Here is a 20,061-nt window from a genome sequence, read left to right as displayed (position 1 = left end):
ACTAATGTAAATTGATTTCTAATGTGTAAGATCGTTCTGTTGATATCTGACATGTTACAAAAAAAGTAGTAAATAAATCGTTAGTGGAACTGAAATAGTTCAGAAGAATCAGAACAGGAACAAGAACTGATGATAAATTTTCGAACGATTTCCAAAAAGACAACATTTCCGTCATCAAATACTCAGTTTCAAAATGACTCCAAATTCACGAAATGACACTTGAATGATGAAGTTCACTTCCTCAAGTACTTCACGCCCTGCTTATCTGTCTGTTAGCCTGAAGGAGTCATATTAGCATTAGGCCTGCTCCTCCTTTTTCCCCGGCGCACAGCAATTACGTGCAAACTACCAGTCCCATGATCCCCGGCGTCGTCAGGCAGGAAGAACGTGTTAGCAGGGGCTCATACTGATCCAAGTTAGGAGCTCTCAGCTGCTGGCCTTGGCCCATCATGTAAGTGCCTGCCGAGGTTTCTTTGCAGAGCGGTTGCAGAAATCTCTCCGTTTTCGTTGCGTGCAATTGAAAGGCCAGCCTTTGCACGGAGAACAAGTTACCCGACGCCCAAAGGCTCCGAGTGCATGAAGATCGCGGCTTGTATTTTGCACCTTTGTTGCAAGCAAGCCCACTTGAAGCCTCACTGCGAGGGATAGATGGAAGGAGGGAGCGACCAGGAAAGCAAAGTCTTTTGTGCTTCCCCTTCCCCCAACCCAAAAGACGAGATGTCCGTGCCAAAAGGAGGTAGGTACTTTTTTTACTCAACCGATCCGTGCAAAACCTCGGAAATGCAGCAAGCGTTGCATGGCTTGCAAAGTGCACGGCTGCAGCTTCATGGTGGCCAGTGCATTAAAAGTTTGATGGCTCGCGAGGGTCAGTTGCTTGCAATGCCTGTTTTAATGATCTGCCCTTTTGCAGAGTTTTTGGTAAGGCGATGCTCTCATTAGACACTCGCACAGGCGCTATTTGCATTCTTGTTGTGCCACGATTATTAAAAGAAACGCCTTCTTTCCGCGTTAAGGAACTGCCTAGCCAGCAATGCAAAAGTGATTGTGCAATGGCAACGCTGTCCGCACCCGACTTATTCACGCGCACGAGGCGATTTTCTCTCGAACAATGTTCGATTGTTACGTCATGACGGCCTCGGCTTCGTTCTGCACATTTAGATTAGTTCGTACAACTCCTGACGTTGATGCATGCGAGGTGCGTTAGATAACATGAAACTTTGGCCGACGGGTGAGTGTGCAAGTGCAATGGGGAAACAGGGACCTGACAGCCTGCTTGCATGCCATGTTGAGCATGCAACAATTTGTATTAGTTGCGCGTAATGGAAAATAATTCGGACGCTCTGTCATGCAAGCTTTGTTCCAGCAGTAATGCATAGGTAGAGGCTGCAAAAATAAGGGGCTAAATATAGTTTTGTTGCTGCAAACAGTTTAAGGAACAGGCTTCAGATGTGCGACACAAGAAAAATACTGTTTCCTATTCCAAGATTACTTGATTAATTGTGCATATTCTAAAATGGACTTTTACTGGCATTTTTTCACCTGTTCATGCACAATCATTACACTCGTATGCAAATTTGTTGCAGGCATTTTCATCTTTTACACTTACAGTGCCTCACTGCATGAAGCTTTGCCTGCTTCAGACCCTGCCCCTAAATTGACCCGCCAAGTTATGTGACAGAGGATGTGACACAAGTTAAATTACTGGCTGATGGACATATTTTTAGTTCTGCAATTGTCATCATATGGTCAAAAAATGGCATGCAAAAGTTGATTTGACCATCTTTTAGTGTCTTTAGGTTGCAGCGCTATTTTAAAGTACTTATTTCGAAATTACAGACGTTTTTTGTTAACTGGGGCATGTATTAAAATTATTAATTTGCCTTGAGAATTCATGCATGTATATCAAAACCCTGCAGTATATAGCGCTCTTTAGTACTGGTGCACGTTTCAAACTTTTTTACCATTTAAATTTTGGAATGCATGCTCCGAAAGAAGTCTAATAATAATAATTCTGACCAAAACACAGGGTTCCCAGCACTGCATGCTTAGACCCCTTAATTACACTCCATGGAGCCTTTGCAACATATCTAATGTCCCTGCTCTTTCACGGAAGTACTGCATAGTTTCTCACACCTTGGGCTGAATTGAAATACATGCACAAGCCCAAATTAAAACTATGGGCATCAACTGTTATACTGGGTCCATTCCTATCGAGAGGCAGATTGCACCGCAGGAGTATTTACATTTTGAGAACAGAACACTCATGGATCATTTATTAGTAGGCGTGGTTGAAGAATGTGTGATTCTAACGCCCTAATGAGGTGATTTTGCATTGTTGAAAGTGCAGTAATTGTGTTGTTGTGTAACAGTGACACACCTGAGGAACATTTGAGGAACTAAATCCTTATGAACCAAGCCTCCGTCATGCAAACAAACACAGCTTTACCTTTGCACGAGGAGCAGGTAGTGGATTGTGAAGGGCAATGTTTTAGGGCTGCTTGATAGTGCAACTAGTTTAAACTTAAATATAAATGTATTGTATGGTTACTCCTTAAAGGGATAGTTCACCCAGTGTTCAATTACTTATGTACTTCCAAACCTGTATGCATTTCTTTCTTGTGTGGAAAAAAAAAAAGAGATATTATGAAAAGCTGTTTTGGACTTTTGAACTGTTTTCGCTTTTAAACATTGCTTGATCTGTGCGTTTATCTCTCCTGATCCAGACGAGACGACTTTTTCACTGACTGGAGAAAGCAATATTATGGATAAGTTACTCACGTTTTCGCTGAAGCAACAGTTTGAAGTTATTAATGATGGATTTGTTTATTACAAACACACAGCTTTTCACTTTACAAGATGTTAATTGATCGACTTAAGTTGTGTTATAGATTATTGTGATACTTTATCAGCTATTCGGTCTCTCATTCTGACGGCACCCATTCACTGCAGAGGATCATTTTGTGAGCAAGTGATGCAATGCTACTTTTCACCAAATCTCTTCCAATGAAACAAACTCTTATACATCTTGGTTGACCTAAGGGAGAGTAAAACTTTCATTTTTGCTTGAACTATTCCTTTTAGAATTTATGCTTAGTTTTCTTCCATGCACATGCATGCTTATAGTTTTTTTTGTTATGATGCATTGCACACTAAAACTGTGATCTGAAGTGTCAAATGCCTTAAAGCTGCATAGTTCAGAATGAAAACTGAAAGTCAGATTATAAAACTGATTGGAAACAATCACTTTTAAGTGGATGCACGTAGACCGTTTTAAAATTTGGCTACTGTTTTCCTGGTTGGAAGCTATTTCTCGGAAGAGGAGCCCTGCTTACATCAGTGGGGGTCTATATTGTGCTTGTTGGCCCCTGGTTCATTGAGTTTGCACTGGCCCCAGTGGCGCACACAGCGAATTGATGTCCCCGCCATGCAACCATGCAGCATGCTGCCGCCATGCACAATTGTTACGTTTGTCATGATAATAGACCACAGAGATGCTAAATCCCCTATTTGCAACAGCTCAATTGTTGGTGACCGTCCAGCCTTGCTGTGCTGTTTTGATGCAATAGCATGAGGATTGTTTTAAGCATTATGCAGCTGATCCCCCCTAGACCTTTCACTTTTCATCTGTGTGCGTGGAGAGCACACCCATACCGTTCCATCTCTCCAGCATGCTTTTGCATGAATTTATGCATGCTGCAATTCAGGGCATGGAATCTCCACTAGATACTTGCATGCAAATCAGTCTGCATTAGGCATGGGCCGGTATGAGATTTTGACCGTATGATAACCTTAAGCAAAAATATCACGGTTATTTTTAAATGACTGGGTTAAAAACAACAACAATATATTTAACACGCCTAACGCAAATTGCGGTATACCTTGAAACCGGTAATCGGCCCATGCCTAGTCTGCACGTTGGCAAGCTTGCATCCCAGTCTCTATATATCATCGAAAGCAATACATTGCATGCATTTTTTTAAGCAGCTAAGCTGTTTTTAATGGGGTAATGTCAGGCCTGGGAGTGTCCTCCTGCTGAATCGCTTGGGAGTGACCATATGATGACTCTATTGGCTCTCTGGGAGGCCCTGTCTAGAGGCCCCTTTCTGTCTGTCTTTGTTTTGTTTTTTTCTTCTCTCTCTTTCGTTCTCTCGCTCTATCTCTCTCCTGTGGGCCGTGAGCTATGCTGGGCCGCAGGAACTGCATTCTGACATTGATCCATCTTATTGCAGACTTCTGAATAATTGACCACTTTTAGGGTTTTCTCTTGAAGGCCGCCAGGGTGTCTCTTACCATAGCATTACTAACAGTATTGCTTTCCAAGAATGGACTGCCTTTAGCTTATTGCAATCAGGGTGTGAAATACATGTCTAGAAAAGGTGGAGGTTACCTCCTTAGATGCCTCATGTTGGGGTGAAAAGCAGTTGGTTTTTTAAAATCAATCCAAAATTGTTACCCAAATGGTGCATTTCTTGATGAAAAATGTATCTGAAGTATATAAAAAATTTTTTTTAACAAGGGTGCTTTGAATTGTTCAAACTTAAAAGGCATTTATAATATTACAAAAGATTTCAAAGAAATACTTTCTATTCATTAAAGAATCCTCAGAAATGGTATCAGTTTCTATATATATAGCAGCACAACTGTTTCAACATAATAACAAGCAGTGTTTCTTGAGCATCTAATAAACAGAATTATTTCTGAAGGATCACTGGAATAATGGCTGCTGAAAATTCAGCTTTGCCATCACAGGAATAAATGATATTTTGTAAAGTATATTAAACTAGAAAACAGTTATTTTAAATTGTAATAATATTTCACAATATTGCTATGTTTACTGTATGATCAAATCATTAATTTTAATCAAATAAATGCAGCCTTAGTAAGCATAACATTTTGTCATTTGTAATTGTGGAATTAGTCGTGCAGTCAAAATAAGTTACTTGATGGTTTTTAATTAAATTTATGATTTCTAATCTATATGTTCTAGAGAATGTGTGCAGAAATTTCCTGCGTCATGAATGATTAAATTGTGTGAGAAACCCACAATCCTGCACCAAAATTAAGTTCCAGGTGATTATGCTATTGTAGAGAGTGAGTATGTCATGTGTCCTTATTTTAAAAAAGATTTTGTATTTACAGCACCCAAGGGAGGCCCCTTCTCTGCAGGGGGCAGTAACAGCTTTCTGTTGTCATCCAATGAAGCCAAAATGTGTTAGATATTAAAGCAGCCTGTACTTGGCCCCACATGCACAGTTGTATAAAACCCTCACACAGGCAGGAAATAATATCTTTCTACAAATGACAAGACAAATTCATTCTGCGGTGCAACATTCTTCTTATTATGCAGGTCTCTGTTCAAATTGACTCTTATGAAATTTCTGGTTTTGTTAAAGCCTTACAGATTTCGTAATAAAGCTAGTAACATTCAATATGCTTTTCTTACGCTGTAGACTAATTTGCCGAAGGCTACAGCTTGTGCATTGAATTTAAAATGGTGGCGTCTTTAAAAACGGTAAGATGAACACCTTCCCTAGTAGTTGCACTCGTTTCCAATGCCCTCATTTACTGTTAACACTTCTGTTTGGTTTTGAAAATGGCGTATGTCACAACCAATTATGCTAAGTGCTGAATAAAAGATTTTGCATCACATACAAACCACGTAGTGTGACTGCGGCAGTGTTTCGTGGAAGATGTCAGGGCAGAGATTGAGTGTCAACGGGTTGAGGACTCCACCCTCTGGTAGCACTTTGCTTTGCTCTAATTCTGCCGGATCATGCATCGAGGAATTGGGACGCCTCCTGGTATCCTCTCATGCTTGGAGGAGAATATCATCAAAAAACATCATGGCTCATTTCATTCTAGAGTTTAACTGTCAGAATATGCATGCACAATTATTAGATTGCAATTTGAGGTAGATTTATGTGACACTCACATCACCAAATGTAGCTGTCCCCTATCACAAGCTGACTCCATCTAATGTAATATATGCATGCAAAAATTGTAAGATTGTAGTTAAAGGTATTTATGTGCCACTAAAATCACTAAATGTACTTGCAAAAATAACTGTTTTCAAACAGCTTGGTTCGAGGCGGCAACATTGCTCTTTTGGGTTGGCCTCTTATCCCAAGCTGGATGGTGGCATGCAATATATGTGCATGCAAATTATTAGATTGCACTTAAAGGTAAATTTATGTGCCACTAATATCACCAAATGCGCTTGCAGAAACAACTGTTTTCAAACAGGTTGGTTTATTGAGCCAGTGTTGCTGTTTTGGACTGGTCTCCGATCACACACTGTATCCATCTGGTTGATGCATATGCACACTTTCAGTCAGACAAGTGTGCAGTAGTGTACAAATGTAATGGCGACATGGTTGCTGGTAGAACAAACTGTTTTTTTTTTAAATGGAATTACCTGTTTGAATTTGAATTTATAACATCTACAGTTACAGTAATATATCAGTATGAAGTTATACACTGTGGAAAACATCTCTCAACAAGCAGTCTGTAAGAGCTCACATGGCAAACCACACAAAGCTGTATGATCTCCCTTAAAGCGTTTAGTATGAAGTGATCCCAATTTAGCTTGTGCACTTTCCGCTCCAGCTCCCTCTGTGGTCCCTGCCATTCAAATGCATATTTTACATAAAAGCGCATTTTTGTAAGAACTCTGAGGTTTTCAGTACTTCAGCACACATCCAAAAAAATTCAATGATATTTTTATTTGATAATTTTCTTTTATTTTCAGTTTAGTTGTTTCAGTTTTATAATTTTTTTTACTAAAAATCTTTATATACACACTACTAATTAGATGTTTTTAAAGAGGTCTCTTAAGCTCATTAAGGCTGAATTACTAAAAACAATAATGTTGTGGAATATTACATTTTAAAATAAATTTTCTGTTTTAATAGCCTATATTTTAAAACGTAATTAATTCTTTTGATGGCAAATCTGAATTTTCTGCAGCCATTAGTCCAGTCTTCAGTGGAACATAATCCTTCAGAAATCATTCTAATATATAATAAATGTGTTGGAACATTTCTTGTTATTAATGTTGAAAATAGCTGTGCTGGTTGAAATATTTTTGGAAACCATGAAAATTTTTTCAGGAAAAAGAAAAATGCATTTCTATGAAAGAAATCTTATGTTATATTATATATAATTTAGGGGTGTCCCCGACTAAGGATTTTCATAGTCGAATCTGAATTTTCAAATCTTTCCGATAGTCGAATCATATGTTTGGGGGTGGGGGCAAAATACATTACCAAGAGTCAAGTCAGACATTCGACAGTCATAATTACTGACGTTAACGCACAGAGAAAATGTGTTACGGACACCTCGCAGATACAAAAATAATGTTTTATGTTTTGATTAAAAGATAGCATTAAATGTCAGCGAAACCCTATAACAACATATATATTAGAGATGCACCGATTGCAATTTTCTTGGCTGGTTCTGATTTTTTGTTAGTGTGATCTGCCGATACCGATTTTTGTCGATTCCGATTTTCTTTCTAAGAACTATAATTGACAGATGGCAGTGTATGTCAATTTTTTAGAAAAATGTTTGTTTTTGTTTTTTTTGGCAAGCAAATTTAAGCCACTGGCCTTTATCTGTCTCTGTGGATGACCTGTCATTCCTGGACTGTCTCTGTCAGTGGAAAGCTGTAGAGGATGCACAGTGAGAAGCAGTGACGACATTCGTTCTAAAGCAGTGTCCCCAGCTGCTGTAACCCAAAGGATCTGCCATCTTTGGAAGTATAGATTGTCTTACAAACAGTCAGTGCAGGCAGAGGGGCCAAACAACCGTCAGCCCAAGAGAAGTTATTTTTTTTTATCTCTCTCTCTTTCTAATTCAGCGGCCCTCCGCCGGGTCCCTGAAATTCCATTGAAAAACTCTTGGGATTGTTGGAATTCTGTGTGTGAGTGGGATAGTGAAGGACTAGAACTTGGCTGACTTGGGTTTTGTGATACGGTCTTGGGCAGACGACCACAGAGCAAGCAAGATACAGCTAGGGGGTCTCAGAGGTCAGTAAAGTTCATGTTACTCCATAGCCCAAAACACGACGGCAATTGTGACTGATTGGCATTGCTAACGGTCACCTGAGGCCAGGCGCTAAAGGACCTGCCAGACATTAGCAATGACTGTGTTGTGCCAAACCCTCGGTGTTGAGAATGAAGCAATAAATTAAGCATTTGATTAATTCAAACATGATTTGAAGGTTTTGCGAACGTGTCTGACATACCTGGACACCGTGTGCTTTTCATTACTTTAGAAGACTGAGTTCAGCAAAAAAGAGAATGGGTCTGTCTGTGTGCTTGCTTAATGTTGAGTCAACATTAGACTTACTCAAATGATAGACAAATATATCACTTGCAAATCTAGGTGTGTGAAAATACACTGCACTCAACCTGAGAGATTCCTACACTTTCAGTCTTTGAGGAGACATGAAAAACAGCGCATACCGCAGGAACGGTATAACGGAAAATATTAGCGGTTTGAATAATGTTCAAATCGCGGTATACCTTGAAACTGGTAATCGCACCATGCCTACTACTAATACTATAATATTACTACTACAGTAACACTGGATTTGATGTATGCATTTACTTGGAAATGCAAAACATTTTTTGCACAATGACTTTTGTTGGACAAAGTAATTTGCAATCATTGTTGCATTCAAAACATTTATTGCAGGTAAAATAAGTTTTATAAATAATCTAGACTTGTCCATACGGTTTTAAAACAAATGCATAGGAATATAGGCATAAACTTGACTTGATTATTTTTGACCTTTTAATATTTTTGGAAAAAAAAAATTGAGTAATGTAAAATTTGTCATATTTTTGAATCAGCTCAATGAATCCACTTTTTTAAATTTTTTTTATTTTTACTGCACAATAAGCAATTAATTAAATGAATGCACAATAACATTGTTGCAATTTGCGTGCTCAATTTAATAATGCCATAAAAATCAAATATATTGTGACTAGTCAATGTGTTGCCCAGCCCTAGTTTGAACTTCACATGGTCTTTTAGTTGTGCACGTTGTACAGTGGTTCTGTTGAATAAAGAAATAAAGTTATTTATCTCGGTTATGCAAGCAACAATTGCCAACCACTTCAAGAGCAGAATTTATTTACAAACAGAGTTCGTTTATGTGACCAAAATAAATGCAATATGTGTTTATCTGCATGCATGTGTTTAGTTCTTCTAGATGCGGCTGGTAATTCTCATGGATGAAAGAGCTTTTCCAGTCTGTAGAACACGCCGGAACATGTTCCAGCAGACAGAGCCGCCTCTGCATCTCCCTTTACATTTTGTCTGTACATTGACACATTTAAATTGCTGAAAGGCTGTGGATTCGCTATAGTTCTGGACTGTTTACCATTTTAGTCTGCTCAACTTTGTCACATGGCCAACGTTTGCTCATGCTGCCTCATTAATTGCCAACTCTTGATAAAAACGAACGACTTCCGGTCGCTTTATGGCTATAATTGCACTTATTGCAGTAGTCGATACCAACACCGGGAACTTTTCACAGGCAGCATTGTGACATGGAAGGGCACTTGTTATATTTGGAGTGCCTGAAGTGGCTGTTTTTAATGCTTATGCAACAGTTTTCACAAAGTTAGCAAAGTCACACGGAGGTCCAGTAACTGAGATCAGCCTTTTCCCTACATCACTGATGTGATCAGCCTGAAGAAAGCTATCGGGTTTCGGCCTGTAATGTGTCAGCATGTGTGATTTTAAGGATTAGGGCTTTCAACACGGAACATTGCTTGAGTCGGTTGCTAGGGAGTGATTTCCAGTTGGGACATAGTTATTTTGGCAGTCGTGATCGGTGATGTATTTCTGCAGGAGGCGTGCGACCATTTTGTGGTTTTGTACCCTCACTTTAAAAGGGATTGGAGTCCTTGGTGATGGTGAGTTTTTTTTGTTTTTTTTTTGAGTGTCAGCTTTCTGTTGCTATTGTTGTGCATGCAAAGGCAGGTGGGAGAGGTTCAGAACTACTTTTTTGCCGGTAACAATAGTGTAACTGACATACAACAGGACTATGGGTGAAGGTTGACAATGCACAACCCCCTTATCATGCTGCACTGGCAAATAGCTGCTCGTATTTTGTGTAGAATTGTGATAATATGGGAAGTGTCTCTGCATTTGTTTCCTGTCTGTGGGCTCATGGTGTGGTCAGGACTTTTTTTGAAGCCACACCTTTTGCAGGGTTTCTTTCTCTGGTAGTGATCTGTGCAGCTGTTGAATATTTGTTAAAAAATGTGGATTTATTTATTTATTTTGTGTGTGCTGCTAATATACTTTCTCTTATTTCAGATTAATGAGACCAGCTATAATTAGACCATTTGTGTGTTGATTATCCTGAAAACTTTAAACACTGTGGCTCTGTTGTGCCGTCAGCTTTGCTCTGTTTGTTTGAGCAGCCCTACACGAGTTTGGGGCGGGACTATCTGTTTGGCTGACCAATGGCAGATGGGGAAGTGTTCTGGAAACTTTTTTTTTTTTTCCATTTTCCATGTTCCATTTAATTATTCATTCATTTATTCAAATTTTCATTTGTTCATTTCATTTCATTTTATTAAGTTGCAATATGAGATTAGAAATGCTCTTTCCATTTCTGGTTTTAAATCTAGGCTGAAGAGTTTTTTTTCACTAACCTTCACTGCCTATTAATTTGCTTGCCTCCTATTATTTTTCACTTTTTTTGTATTTTAAATGTATTTGTATTATCAAGAGTGTCTGTGTGTGTGTAATATTTTTTTTAGCAAAAGGGGTAGTTTGGCCATTGTGCTTAAGGAATATAATTTACTTATTTTAAAATAATTTTATTTTAAATTCATTCAAATTGAATTAATTTCTTGTTGTAAGGTTTTTATTTCCATTTATTTTTAAAATTATTTATTTCTATTATTTTAGCTATTTGTTTTGGTGGTAGTGGCTCAGAAATTGCTTTAAACCTTCTACTGTGGCTTTATCTTTCTATCAAAATATTATTCTGTTTTCTTGAGCAGCCAGAAACAGAAAGTTTGCCTCATCCTTATTTCATTTTATTTTATTTTATTTTATTTTTTATTCAATTTGATTCAATTGAAATATTATTTGGTCATTTTATTTATTTTATTATTTGATCAATTCTTTTTTGGTGGTAGTAGCACAGAAATTGCACATTCTTCAAGGTTGTCACATCACCATTTCAGTAAATGTAAAAAAAGAAAAGAAAACAACAGCAAAAACTAATATGCAATTCAACTTTATTTGAAAAGCTAAATCTAAAATCTAAAAGCTAATCTAAATATTCCAAAAATTAAAACAATAGCATATATAAAATTACAGTCTTTATTTATTGATTCATTTTAAATTAAAAGGAATTTAATTTAATTAAACATTGTTTTAAGATTTCAGGTAGCTAATTAGAAATATTTTTGAATGATTTATGAAGTTTGAACCTTTTCAGATTATGCTCAGACACATGCATGAGCATTTAATCGCAGTTGCCTACGAGTCAGACAGCATTTAGGTACCAGATTGAGAGCTGCTGATGCTACACAGAGACTGCTATTCTTTGATCTTCTTTTTTAGCATTTACTGTTACAGAAGTACAGCATCTGACATTCTTATCCAGGCACAATTGTTGATATGTATTGAAATATCTCATACAGAGCACATTATACCTACTGTTTGCCTTTAGCAGACTGGAATGAGTCAGTCAGGAGGGTGTGGGCTGCTCATGTGCCATCAGGTATGTGGATTGCCCCACTCTGGTGTCACTCACGATGATGGGTCACGCCTGTGGCTCCAGATGGAGAAGAACGTACCTGGCCCTGCCGTCTCACCTCCCACTTTCACACTTGCACTCTCTCTCCTCGCACTCTCTCGCTCTTTCGCATTTACTCAGCCAGGATCTGGAGCCGCTTGCGCTGTCTGACCGTAAGTGCTCATCTGATAGGGAATCTCGCAATTCCATGGGGAGCAGAAATAAAGGAAAGGGCTCTATATCACTCGGGACGGTTTCAGAATGCCTCTTTTGTTTAGACAGGCCTTTTGAGTTTATCTTGTATAAAGCTTTTGTTGCAAGACATTTTTTTCTCTCTCTTAAAAGGATCTTTTAAAAGGACTTGGGCATAATAATGATGATTTTTTTTTCTTTTTTTCTTCTTTCCTCTGCAGGTAAAAAGAAGCCACCACTCAAGCTTCCGAAGGAGGTGTTTGAGAAACCCCAACCTGCTCCTACGTAAGATTTTATGCAGATTTTAGTGCACTGATTAAGTTGTTAGATAATTATGCTTTTCTTGATATTCATATATGGTGCTAAAACGAAGTGTTTCTGTCTGAGTGTGTAAGTAGAATAGATTTTATAAGTAAGGCTGGCTTTAGTTAGTAAGTCATTTACAGTGTCAGGCAAGGACACTCAATGGGATTTCTTTGTTGCGCAGACCCCCGAGAGACCTGGACTCCAAAGCCTGTGTTACTATTGGAGATAAGGTGCGTTTCATCATCCTTTCTTTAATTAAGGAGAATCTTGTGTATTTTCATCTTATACTTTTTCACTCCGTTTGTCTCCTGTCTTCTATCATGTCGTTTTTCACTTTTCAGTTATGCTCTTTTTTTTTTATTATTACAAATAAATCTGCATCAATCGGTGCATGGCAATAAAAAATCTAGCCTCTATGGGAAATATTTCATGCTGCGGGGTTTCACTTCACCTGCCTCTCTTCCTCATCTGTATTAAAAAGCAATATGAGAGGAACTGTCCTTGGGTCACCTGTATGCAAAGCGTCGTTGTAATTTGCATTCCCGTGCTAAGGTGATAGACATGTCATATAAAACGTCATATTTTACATTGCATGGTGATGTAACTCCTGTGCCGGGCTTGATACGAAAGCTTGGCTCGGTGAAAGACCGGCGGGTTGTAAAGAATGGCCCAGTGCACATTACAGCCCTTTTGAATACGTCTGATTGTAGGCAGCCTGGAATGTACTTTACTGCCTCTCAGGCTGTAAAAATATTTATTTTAAACTCATCAGATAAGTGGAATTTTCCATTGGCAAAGATTAAGGCTTTTTGTCTTACAACCAAACACGAAGAGTAAGTAACTTAAGTCAGATAGGAACGTACAAGCTTTTGTGAAGGATTTCTGAGGAGCCGGATTGTTGTTGCCTCCAGGTTTAAGGCGTTTGTTGTGATTGCTAGTGATAGCGAGCTGAAACAGGGATTGAAAAAGGTTATCATATATAATGGGATAGCGTGCTTCCATTCTTCATAGGAAACAATCAGCTTATGCTCATTTGTGCCATTTATTTTTCTCTTTTTTAGATGTCTTTCAGACTGTGTTTGGAATGCAGGCTTCATTTTTTCCCCCTGTTTGTCCATCCTTTTTTTTCCCCTTGGTTTCCTTTTATCTGCCATTGTGTGTGTGCGCATCAATTTCATCATTCATAAACTTTATATGATACCTTTAACATGTGTTTTTGTTGTGAACAGAACTTTGTGGTGAAGGCCGATGATTTGGAGCAGATTGGAGAGTTGGGGCGAGGGGCGTATGGAGTGGTGGACAAGATGAGACACGTCCCAAGTGGCGTAATAATGGCAGTAAAGGTGAGTTCATGCAGGCCTATGCTAGCCAGACTCATGTGGGGAATATTGCTCTAATTAAATGTCTCAATTCAACAGAAATGGGCAAGATTTAGTTGTCCTACTTGTAGCATTTTCCTAGTATTTCTTTAAAATTATATTTGCTAGGGATGGGCATTTTGGGAAATTTCTCATTTCGATCATCGATAGGACCAGTGAGCCTAAAGTGACTTACGACTTTTATAAAACTGTAGTAACAAGGTCAGTAAATTAAATTTGGTAGCATTATTTGCTGAAATAAAGTAATTTTCTGCCAAGTAATATGGTTCTAGTGCTGTACTAAGCAACCTTGTAAATTGTGATATTTAGAGGTGTGCTAGTGTGTTTATTAGCATCTTTCAACTACCTTGGAACCGGCTTATTGAATGGCTTATCCATTTCATCATAACCATCAGTTTTTTTTTAATCATATTTTGCTCAAGCAGCATAAAATGTTTCATAGAATTATTTTTTTCAGGCTTCTTCAATAAATAGTTAACAAACAGCATTCATTTGAAGTGGAAATCTTTTGTAACATTAAATGTTTTGATCAAATAAATGCGTCCTTGCTAAATAAGTGTTAATTTTTATCTATAAAAATCAGGCTGCCCTGACCCCCAAAAGTGAAACGCTTTAAGTTAACCTTTTGTGGTTATTTGTGTCCTTAATATTTTTCTTTTTATTATTCATCTCAAGTTAAAGTTGAAGTGTCCTTCCCATGGAAAATTTATTCTGTGACATTACATTAATAGACAAAACTGTATCTATAGTATGTATTCAACACTTTTTGAACACTGTGTTTATCAGCATCCAGCACTGAAACTATTATAATTGACAATATTATTGCTTGTTTCCCTGACCCATTTTATTCTACAGCGAATCCGGGCCACAGTAAACACACAGGAGCAGAAACGGCTGCTAATGGATCTGGACATCTCCATGAGAACAGTCGACTGCTTTTATACTGTTACCTTCTATGGAGCCCTGTTCAGAGAGGTACAAGAACACCTACAGTAAATGCACTGAGCAGTCATCTCATTTACCTGATAGCATTTGTCGCTATTTTAATACCAGAGTACAGAGTGGTAATTGTACAGACTAAAGGCTGAGCAAGCCCAGTTATCTGAATCCGTGTCCTTACAATGTCTCAACTCCACTATTGTACTTTGATCTGAAAGAAAAGTTCCACAGGAAGTCCTACAATGGGAATGTGTTTAGTCATTTCCTGCTGTCTCATTTTTATGTCAGGTTGTTGTTATGTCTATATATATGGTTCTAGTGCTGTACTAAGCAACCTTGTAAATTGTGATATTTAGAGGTGTGCTAGTGTGTTTATTAGCATCTTTCAACTACCTTGGAACCGGCTTATTGAATGGCTTATCCATTTCATCATAACCATCAGTTTTTTTTTAATCATATTTTGCTCAAGCAGCATAAAATGTTTCATAGAATTTGTTTTTTCAGGCTTCTTCGATAAATAGTTAACAAACAGCATTCATTTGAAGTGGAAATCTTTTGTAACATTAAATGTTTTGATCAAATAAATGCGTCCTTGCTAAATAAGTGTTAATTTTTATCTATAAAAATCAGGCTGCCCTGACCCCCAAAAGTGAAACGCTTTAAGTTAACCTTTTGTGGTTATTTGTGTCCTTAATATTTTTCTTTTTATTATTCATCTCAAGTTAAAGTTGAAGTGTCCTTCCCATGGAAAATTTATTCTGTGACATTACATTAATAGACAAAACTGTATCTATAGTATGTATTCAACACTTTTTGAACACTGTGTTTATCAGCATCCAGCACTGAAACTATTATAATTGACAATATTATTGCTTGTTTCCCTGACCCATTTTATTCTACAGCGAATCCGGGCCACAGTAAACACACAGGAGCAGAAACGGCTGCTAATGGATCTGGACATCTCCATGAGAACAGTCGACTGCTTTTATACTGTTACCTTCTATGGAGCCCTGTTCAGAGAGGTACAAGAACACCTACAGTAAATGCACTGAGCAGTCATCTCATTTACCTGATAGCATTTGTCGCTATTTTAATACCAGAGTACAGAGTGGTAATTGTACAGACTAAAGGCTGAGCAAGCCCAGTTATCTGAATCCGTGTCCTTACAATGTCTCAACTCCACTATTGTACTTTGATCTGAAAGAAAAGTTCCACAGGAAGTCCTACAATGGGAATGTGTTTAGTCATTTCCTGCTGTCTCATTTTTATGTCAGGTTGTTGTTATGTCTGAAATCCTAGCTCTAACCTGATTGGCCCATTGTGTTGTCAGGGTGACGTGTGGATCTGCATGGAGCTGATGGACACCTCTCTAGATAAGTTCTATAAACAGGTGCATGAGAAGGGTATGACCATCCCAGAGGACATCCTGGGAAAGATCACCGTTTCTGTAAGTACCACCTGATTTTCTGTCTTTCATACAGAATTAATGCTTCATATGCTTATTTTTAATTGCAGGCCCACTTCCAGAGCATTTACGATCATTTTAACGCTGTGTAACTCTGAGCTCCTGCAGATCTGTAATGAGCCTGATGTTTTATATTCCCGTTGCAGATCGTGAAAGCATTGGAGCATCTCCACAGCAACCTGTCAGTGATACACAGAGGTGAGCTGCGGCTCAAATACAGTGTCTTATATTTGCTTTTTAATGATGCCAGCAACTGATTTTCACATTTTCTGTCTTTCTTCAGATGTGAAACCCTCTAACGTCCTGATAAACATGCAGGGTCAGGTGAAAATGTGTGATTTTGGCATCAGCGGGTACCTCGTGGATTCAGTGGCGAAGACAATGGACGCCGGCTGCAAGCCATACATGGCGGTAAGCAAGAAGAAAGAAGAGTTGTGTGTTTAATTTTCTTATGCTGGAATTTCTATTTTTTCCATATAGATCTTCATAGTCGTTTAACAACAATATACACAAGCACATTTATTGCAATATATTTCTAATCTGAATATTTAGGGTTAGAATATTTTTTTAGAATATTTATTTATTCTTTTTTTTTTTACTTGTTTGTTTGAGTGTATAGGTTAATAAAATAAAAATTTAAAATATATAAGAAATAAATGTATATTTATAAGTATTTGTTAAGTAATAATTAAATAATGATTAAGTTAAATGGTCAGTTTTTATTTGATGTCTTTTAAATATTATGAACATTTAGGGTCAGTGAAACTGCAGAATTTTTTTTTTAAGCTTTTTGACTATTTGCCTTAAAACGCAAATAATGAAACTGTCTACTGTACTCCGTAATGAATTAGACATGAGCTTTTCACATTTAATGCAATATATTTCTAAATTAATCTAAATATTCAGAGTTGGAATATGCATTTTTCTTATTTTGCATATGTTGTCTGTGTGTGTATATGTGACCCTGGAGCACAAAACCAGTCATAAGTAGCACGAGTATATTTGTAGCAATAGCCAACAATTGATGGTATGGGTCAAAATTATCGAGTTTTCTTTTAGGCAGAAAATCATTAGTCTATTAAGTAAAGATCGCGTTCCATGAAGATATTTTGTAAATTTCCTACAGTAAATATATCCAAGCTTATTTTTTGATTAGTAATATTCATTACTAAGGACTTAATTTGGACAACTTTAAAGGCGATTTTCTATTGAAAATTTTTATTTTTTTGTACCCTCAGATTCCAGATTTTCAAATAGTTGTATCTCGGCCAAATATTGTCCTATCCTAACAAACCATACGTCAATGGAAAGTTTTGTATAAATCTCAATTTCAAAAAATTGACCCTTGTGACTGGTTTTGTGGTCCAGGGTCACATATGTAATACAGGTTAATTCAATAAAAAAAAGAAGTGTATTTTTTAATTATTTATTATATATTTAAGTATTTGTTGAATAATTTTAAGATAATTAAATTGTCGGCTTTTGTTATCTTTTTAATATTATAAACATTTAGGGTCAGTGAAACTGCAGAATTATTTAATTAATTTATTTTGGTATTTCAAGCATTATGACTATTTACCTTAAAACACAAATAATGAAACTGTCTACTGTACTCGGTAATGAATTAGATGTGGGCTGTTCAAAAACACATATATCGATAAAGTGTGCATGCTCCAGAGAATTCTCCACACACTTCACAGCCTGTGTTCATGTAGCACTCTATATAGCTGTGAATGTTATACATCTAAATGAGAGACTTCATGTAATAAAGAGTAGAATATAGTAAGAGCAAAAGTGACATATTTTTTATGGCACTTTCTCAGGCTTGCTTATCTCTCTAGTCTACTTATCATTTTGCCCACAATCATATTAATCAGTCATAATTCTTTCTCATTAACAGCCTGAGAGAATCAACCCAGAGACCAATCAGAAAGGCTACAATGTCAAGTCTGATATCTGGAGTTTAGGAATCACAATGGTACGTCTGAATGACCTTTTATATCTTTGACACTTCAATGTTGATTAATTGTAACACTTCATACATTGCACTCAAAATTGATGTATTAATATTAGGGCTGTCAGTTTATTTAAAATATTTATTCACAATTAATCACATACTTTTGTTATAGCTAATATGTTAAGGTTTAAATTTGATAAAAAAATGTAAGGCCTATGTGTAATATAAAACAACATGTAAAATGCATTTACATTTATATGAATAACCGTTTCACTTGTACAGCTTCAGTGATGATTAAATTTGACTTTGCAAAAAATAAGTGTTTAATTTGTAAATTATCCATAAAAAGGTCTTTCTCTGTTATTTACTAATTGTTACAATAATAAAAAAAAAAATCTGTGCCGCTTCCTGTGTTGCATGGCACTTTATGGTTTGTGATAGTTGTGACGTGTTTGTTTTTTGCCTTGTCAGATCGAGCTGGCCATTCTGCGGTTTCCCTATGACTCATGGGGAACGCCATTTCAGCAGCTCAAGCAGGTGGTGGAAGAGCCGTCGCCCCAGCTGCCTGCAGACCGCTTCTCACCCGAGTTTGTGGACTTCACGTCACAATGGTGGGCGAGCTGTTACACACAGTTGCACACTTACACACCAGAGTACAACAATAACAATTGCCAACTTTCACTGGCTGCAACAAAATGTACTTAAAACAAAAAGTGTACAAATTATTATTATTTTTTTTAAACTTTTTTTCTGGATCACCAAAAAAAAAATCAGTTTGAGGTACTTTAAAAATTTTTTTTATATTTTTATTCATCAAGGGTGCATTAAATTGATCAAAAGTGACAGTAAAATTGATTTTACATAAACAGTCCTAAAAGAATATATCACATTGTTTATTTATTTATTTAGGAAAACATTTTGTTGAGCACCAAATCAGCATATTAGAATTATTTCTGAAGGATCATGTGACACTGGAGTAATGGCTGCTGAAAATTCAGCTTTGCCATCAGAAATAAATTACATTTTAAAATATATTAAAATAGAAAAGTTATTTTAAATTGTAACAATTTTACTGTTTTTGTTGTCGTCTCGTTCAAAAACATATTTTTCAAAAAAAAAAAATTTTTACTGTTCAAACATTTGAACAGTAGCGTAAATCATCGTCCCGACATTCACTAAACTGGCCAAATCCTTTCTTTCCAGGATGCTTCAGTGTTTGTAATAGAAATGCGATATGGTTACCTTGAGTGACTGAATCAGTGTTAGATCTGTAATACACATTTGGGATTACATCACCCGAGATGGATATTAATATGTAAATGAGGCCTATAAATTGACACAGGATGTTTTACTTGTGACTCGAGTATGTGGGATGATCATGGCTGAATTCTGTAGAAGTGCATTTCTCCGAAACAATGTTAACACCACATAGTTTCGTGAAAGTGAAAACACTCTCATTTAAATGTAGCATAAGACACACACACACACACACACACACACACACACACACACTCTATACATACCTTGACTCTGCATTGTGTAGTAGGAAAGCGAACAGGATGTAGAAATATATATATATATATATATAAATGCAAAAACAGGTTTTGCAAAACCTTGAACACTGTGGAAAAAATTACATTACATTAAGTATAGTGTATATATCTATTTTCACTTTAACAGACATTTTCACTACTGAAAATAGTGAATTTTGTGTTTTTCTTATTAACCTAGAGAGTGAACAATATATTTTTCAAGAAATACAATATATAATCAGTCTGTTTTGCAATCTACTCAGCATGTTTATATAATATATGTATTTACTGTACAAACTGTATTGTATCCTACTCAGCAGCAGCATTTGTTTTAAAAATATAGTGAATTTTGTGTTTTCTAATTAAGGACCTAGACAGTGCACAATTTTTTGAAAAAAAAAATCACTTAGTAGAAGCATTTTTATAAAATATGTAATTATATATATATATAAAAAAAAAAATGTAACATAGCATGTCCATGTTGCTTGTGTATTACACTAATACACTTTTTTTTTTTTTTT

At 36.7% G+C, this 20,061-nt stretch overlaps 1 protein-coding gene across 1 annotated transcript in view; it reads left to right on the top strand.

The window, feature by feature from the left end:
- The first annotated feature begins 263 nt into the window (after positions 1-263).
- The window catches only part of LOC107755396 (dual specificity mitogen-activated protein kinase kinase 6-like), a 20,119-nt gene continuing 321 nt past the window's right edge, over positions 264-20,061 (top strand). Inside the window, exons 1-11 of the mRNA XM_016572178.1 lie at positions 264-736; positions 6,013-6,018; positions 12,184-12,247; positions 12,450-12,498; positions 13,498-13,611; positions 14,503-14,622; positions 15,917-16,033; positions 16,198-16,249; positions 16,335-16,462; positions 17,952-18,029; positions 18,480-18,623. Of these exons, the coding sequence (XP_016427664.1) occupies positions 649-736; positions 6,013-6,018; positions 12,184-12,247; positions 12,450-12,498; positions 13,498-13,611; positions 14,503-14,622; positions 15,917-16,033; positions 16,198-16,249; positions 16,335-16,462; positions 17,952-18,029; positions 18,480-18,623 (960 nt within the window). The 5' untranslated portion in view covers positions 264-648. The remainder of the gene's footprint in view (positions 737-6,012; positions 6,019-12,183; positions 12,248-12,449; positions 12,499-13,497; positions 13,612-14,502; positions 14,623-15,916; positions 16,034-16,197; positions 16,250-16,334; positions 16,463-17,951; positions 18,030-18,479; positions 18,624-20,061) is intronic.

This window comes from Sinocyclocheilus rhinocerous, unplaced genomic scaffold (assembly GCF_001515625.1).
Source record: "Sinocyclocheilus rhinocerous isolate Xijiao unplaced genomic scaffold, SAMN03320098_v1.1 scaffold140, whole genome shotgun sequence".
In the NCBI taxonomy this organism is placed as follows: domain Eukaryota; kingdom Metazoa; phylum Chordata; class Actinopteri; order Cypriniformes; family Cyprinidae; genus Sinocyclocheilus; species Sinocyclocheilus rhinocerous.
The sequence above is the reverse complement of the archived record's forward strand: the minus strand, read 5'-3'. Positions and strand labels throughout refer to the sequence as shown.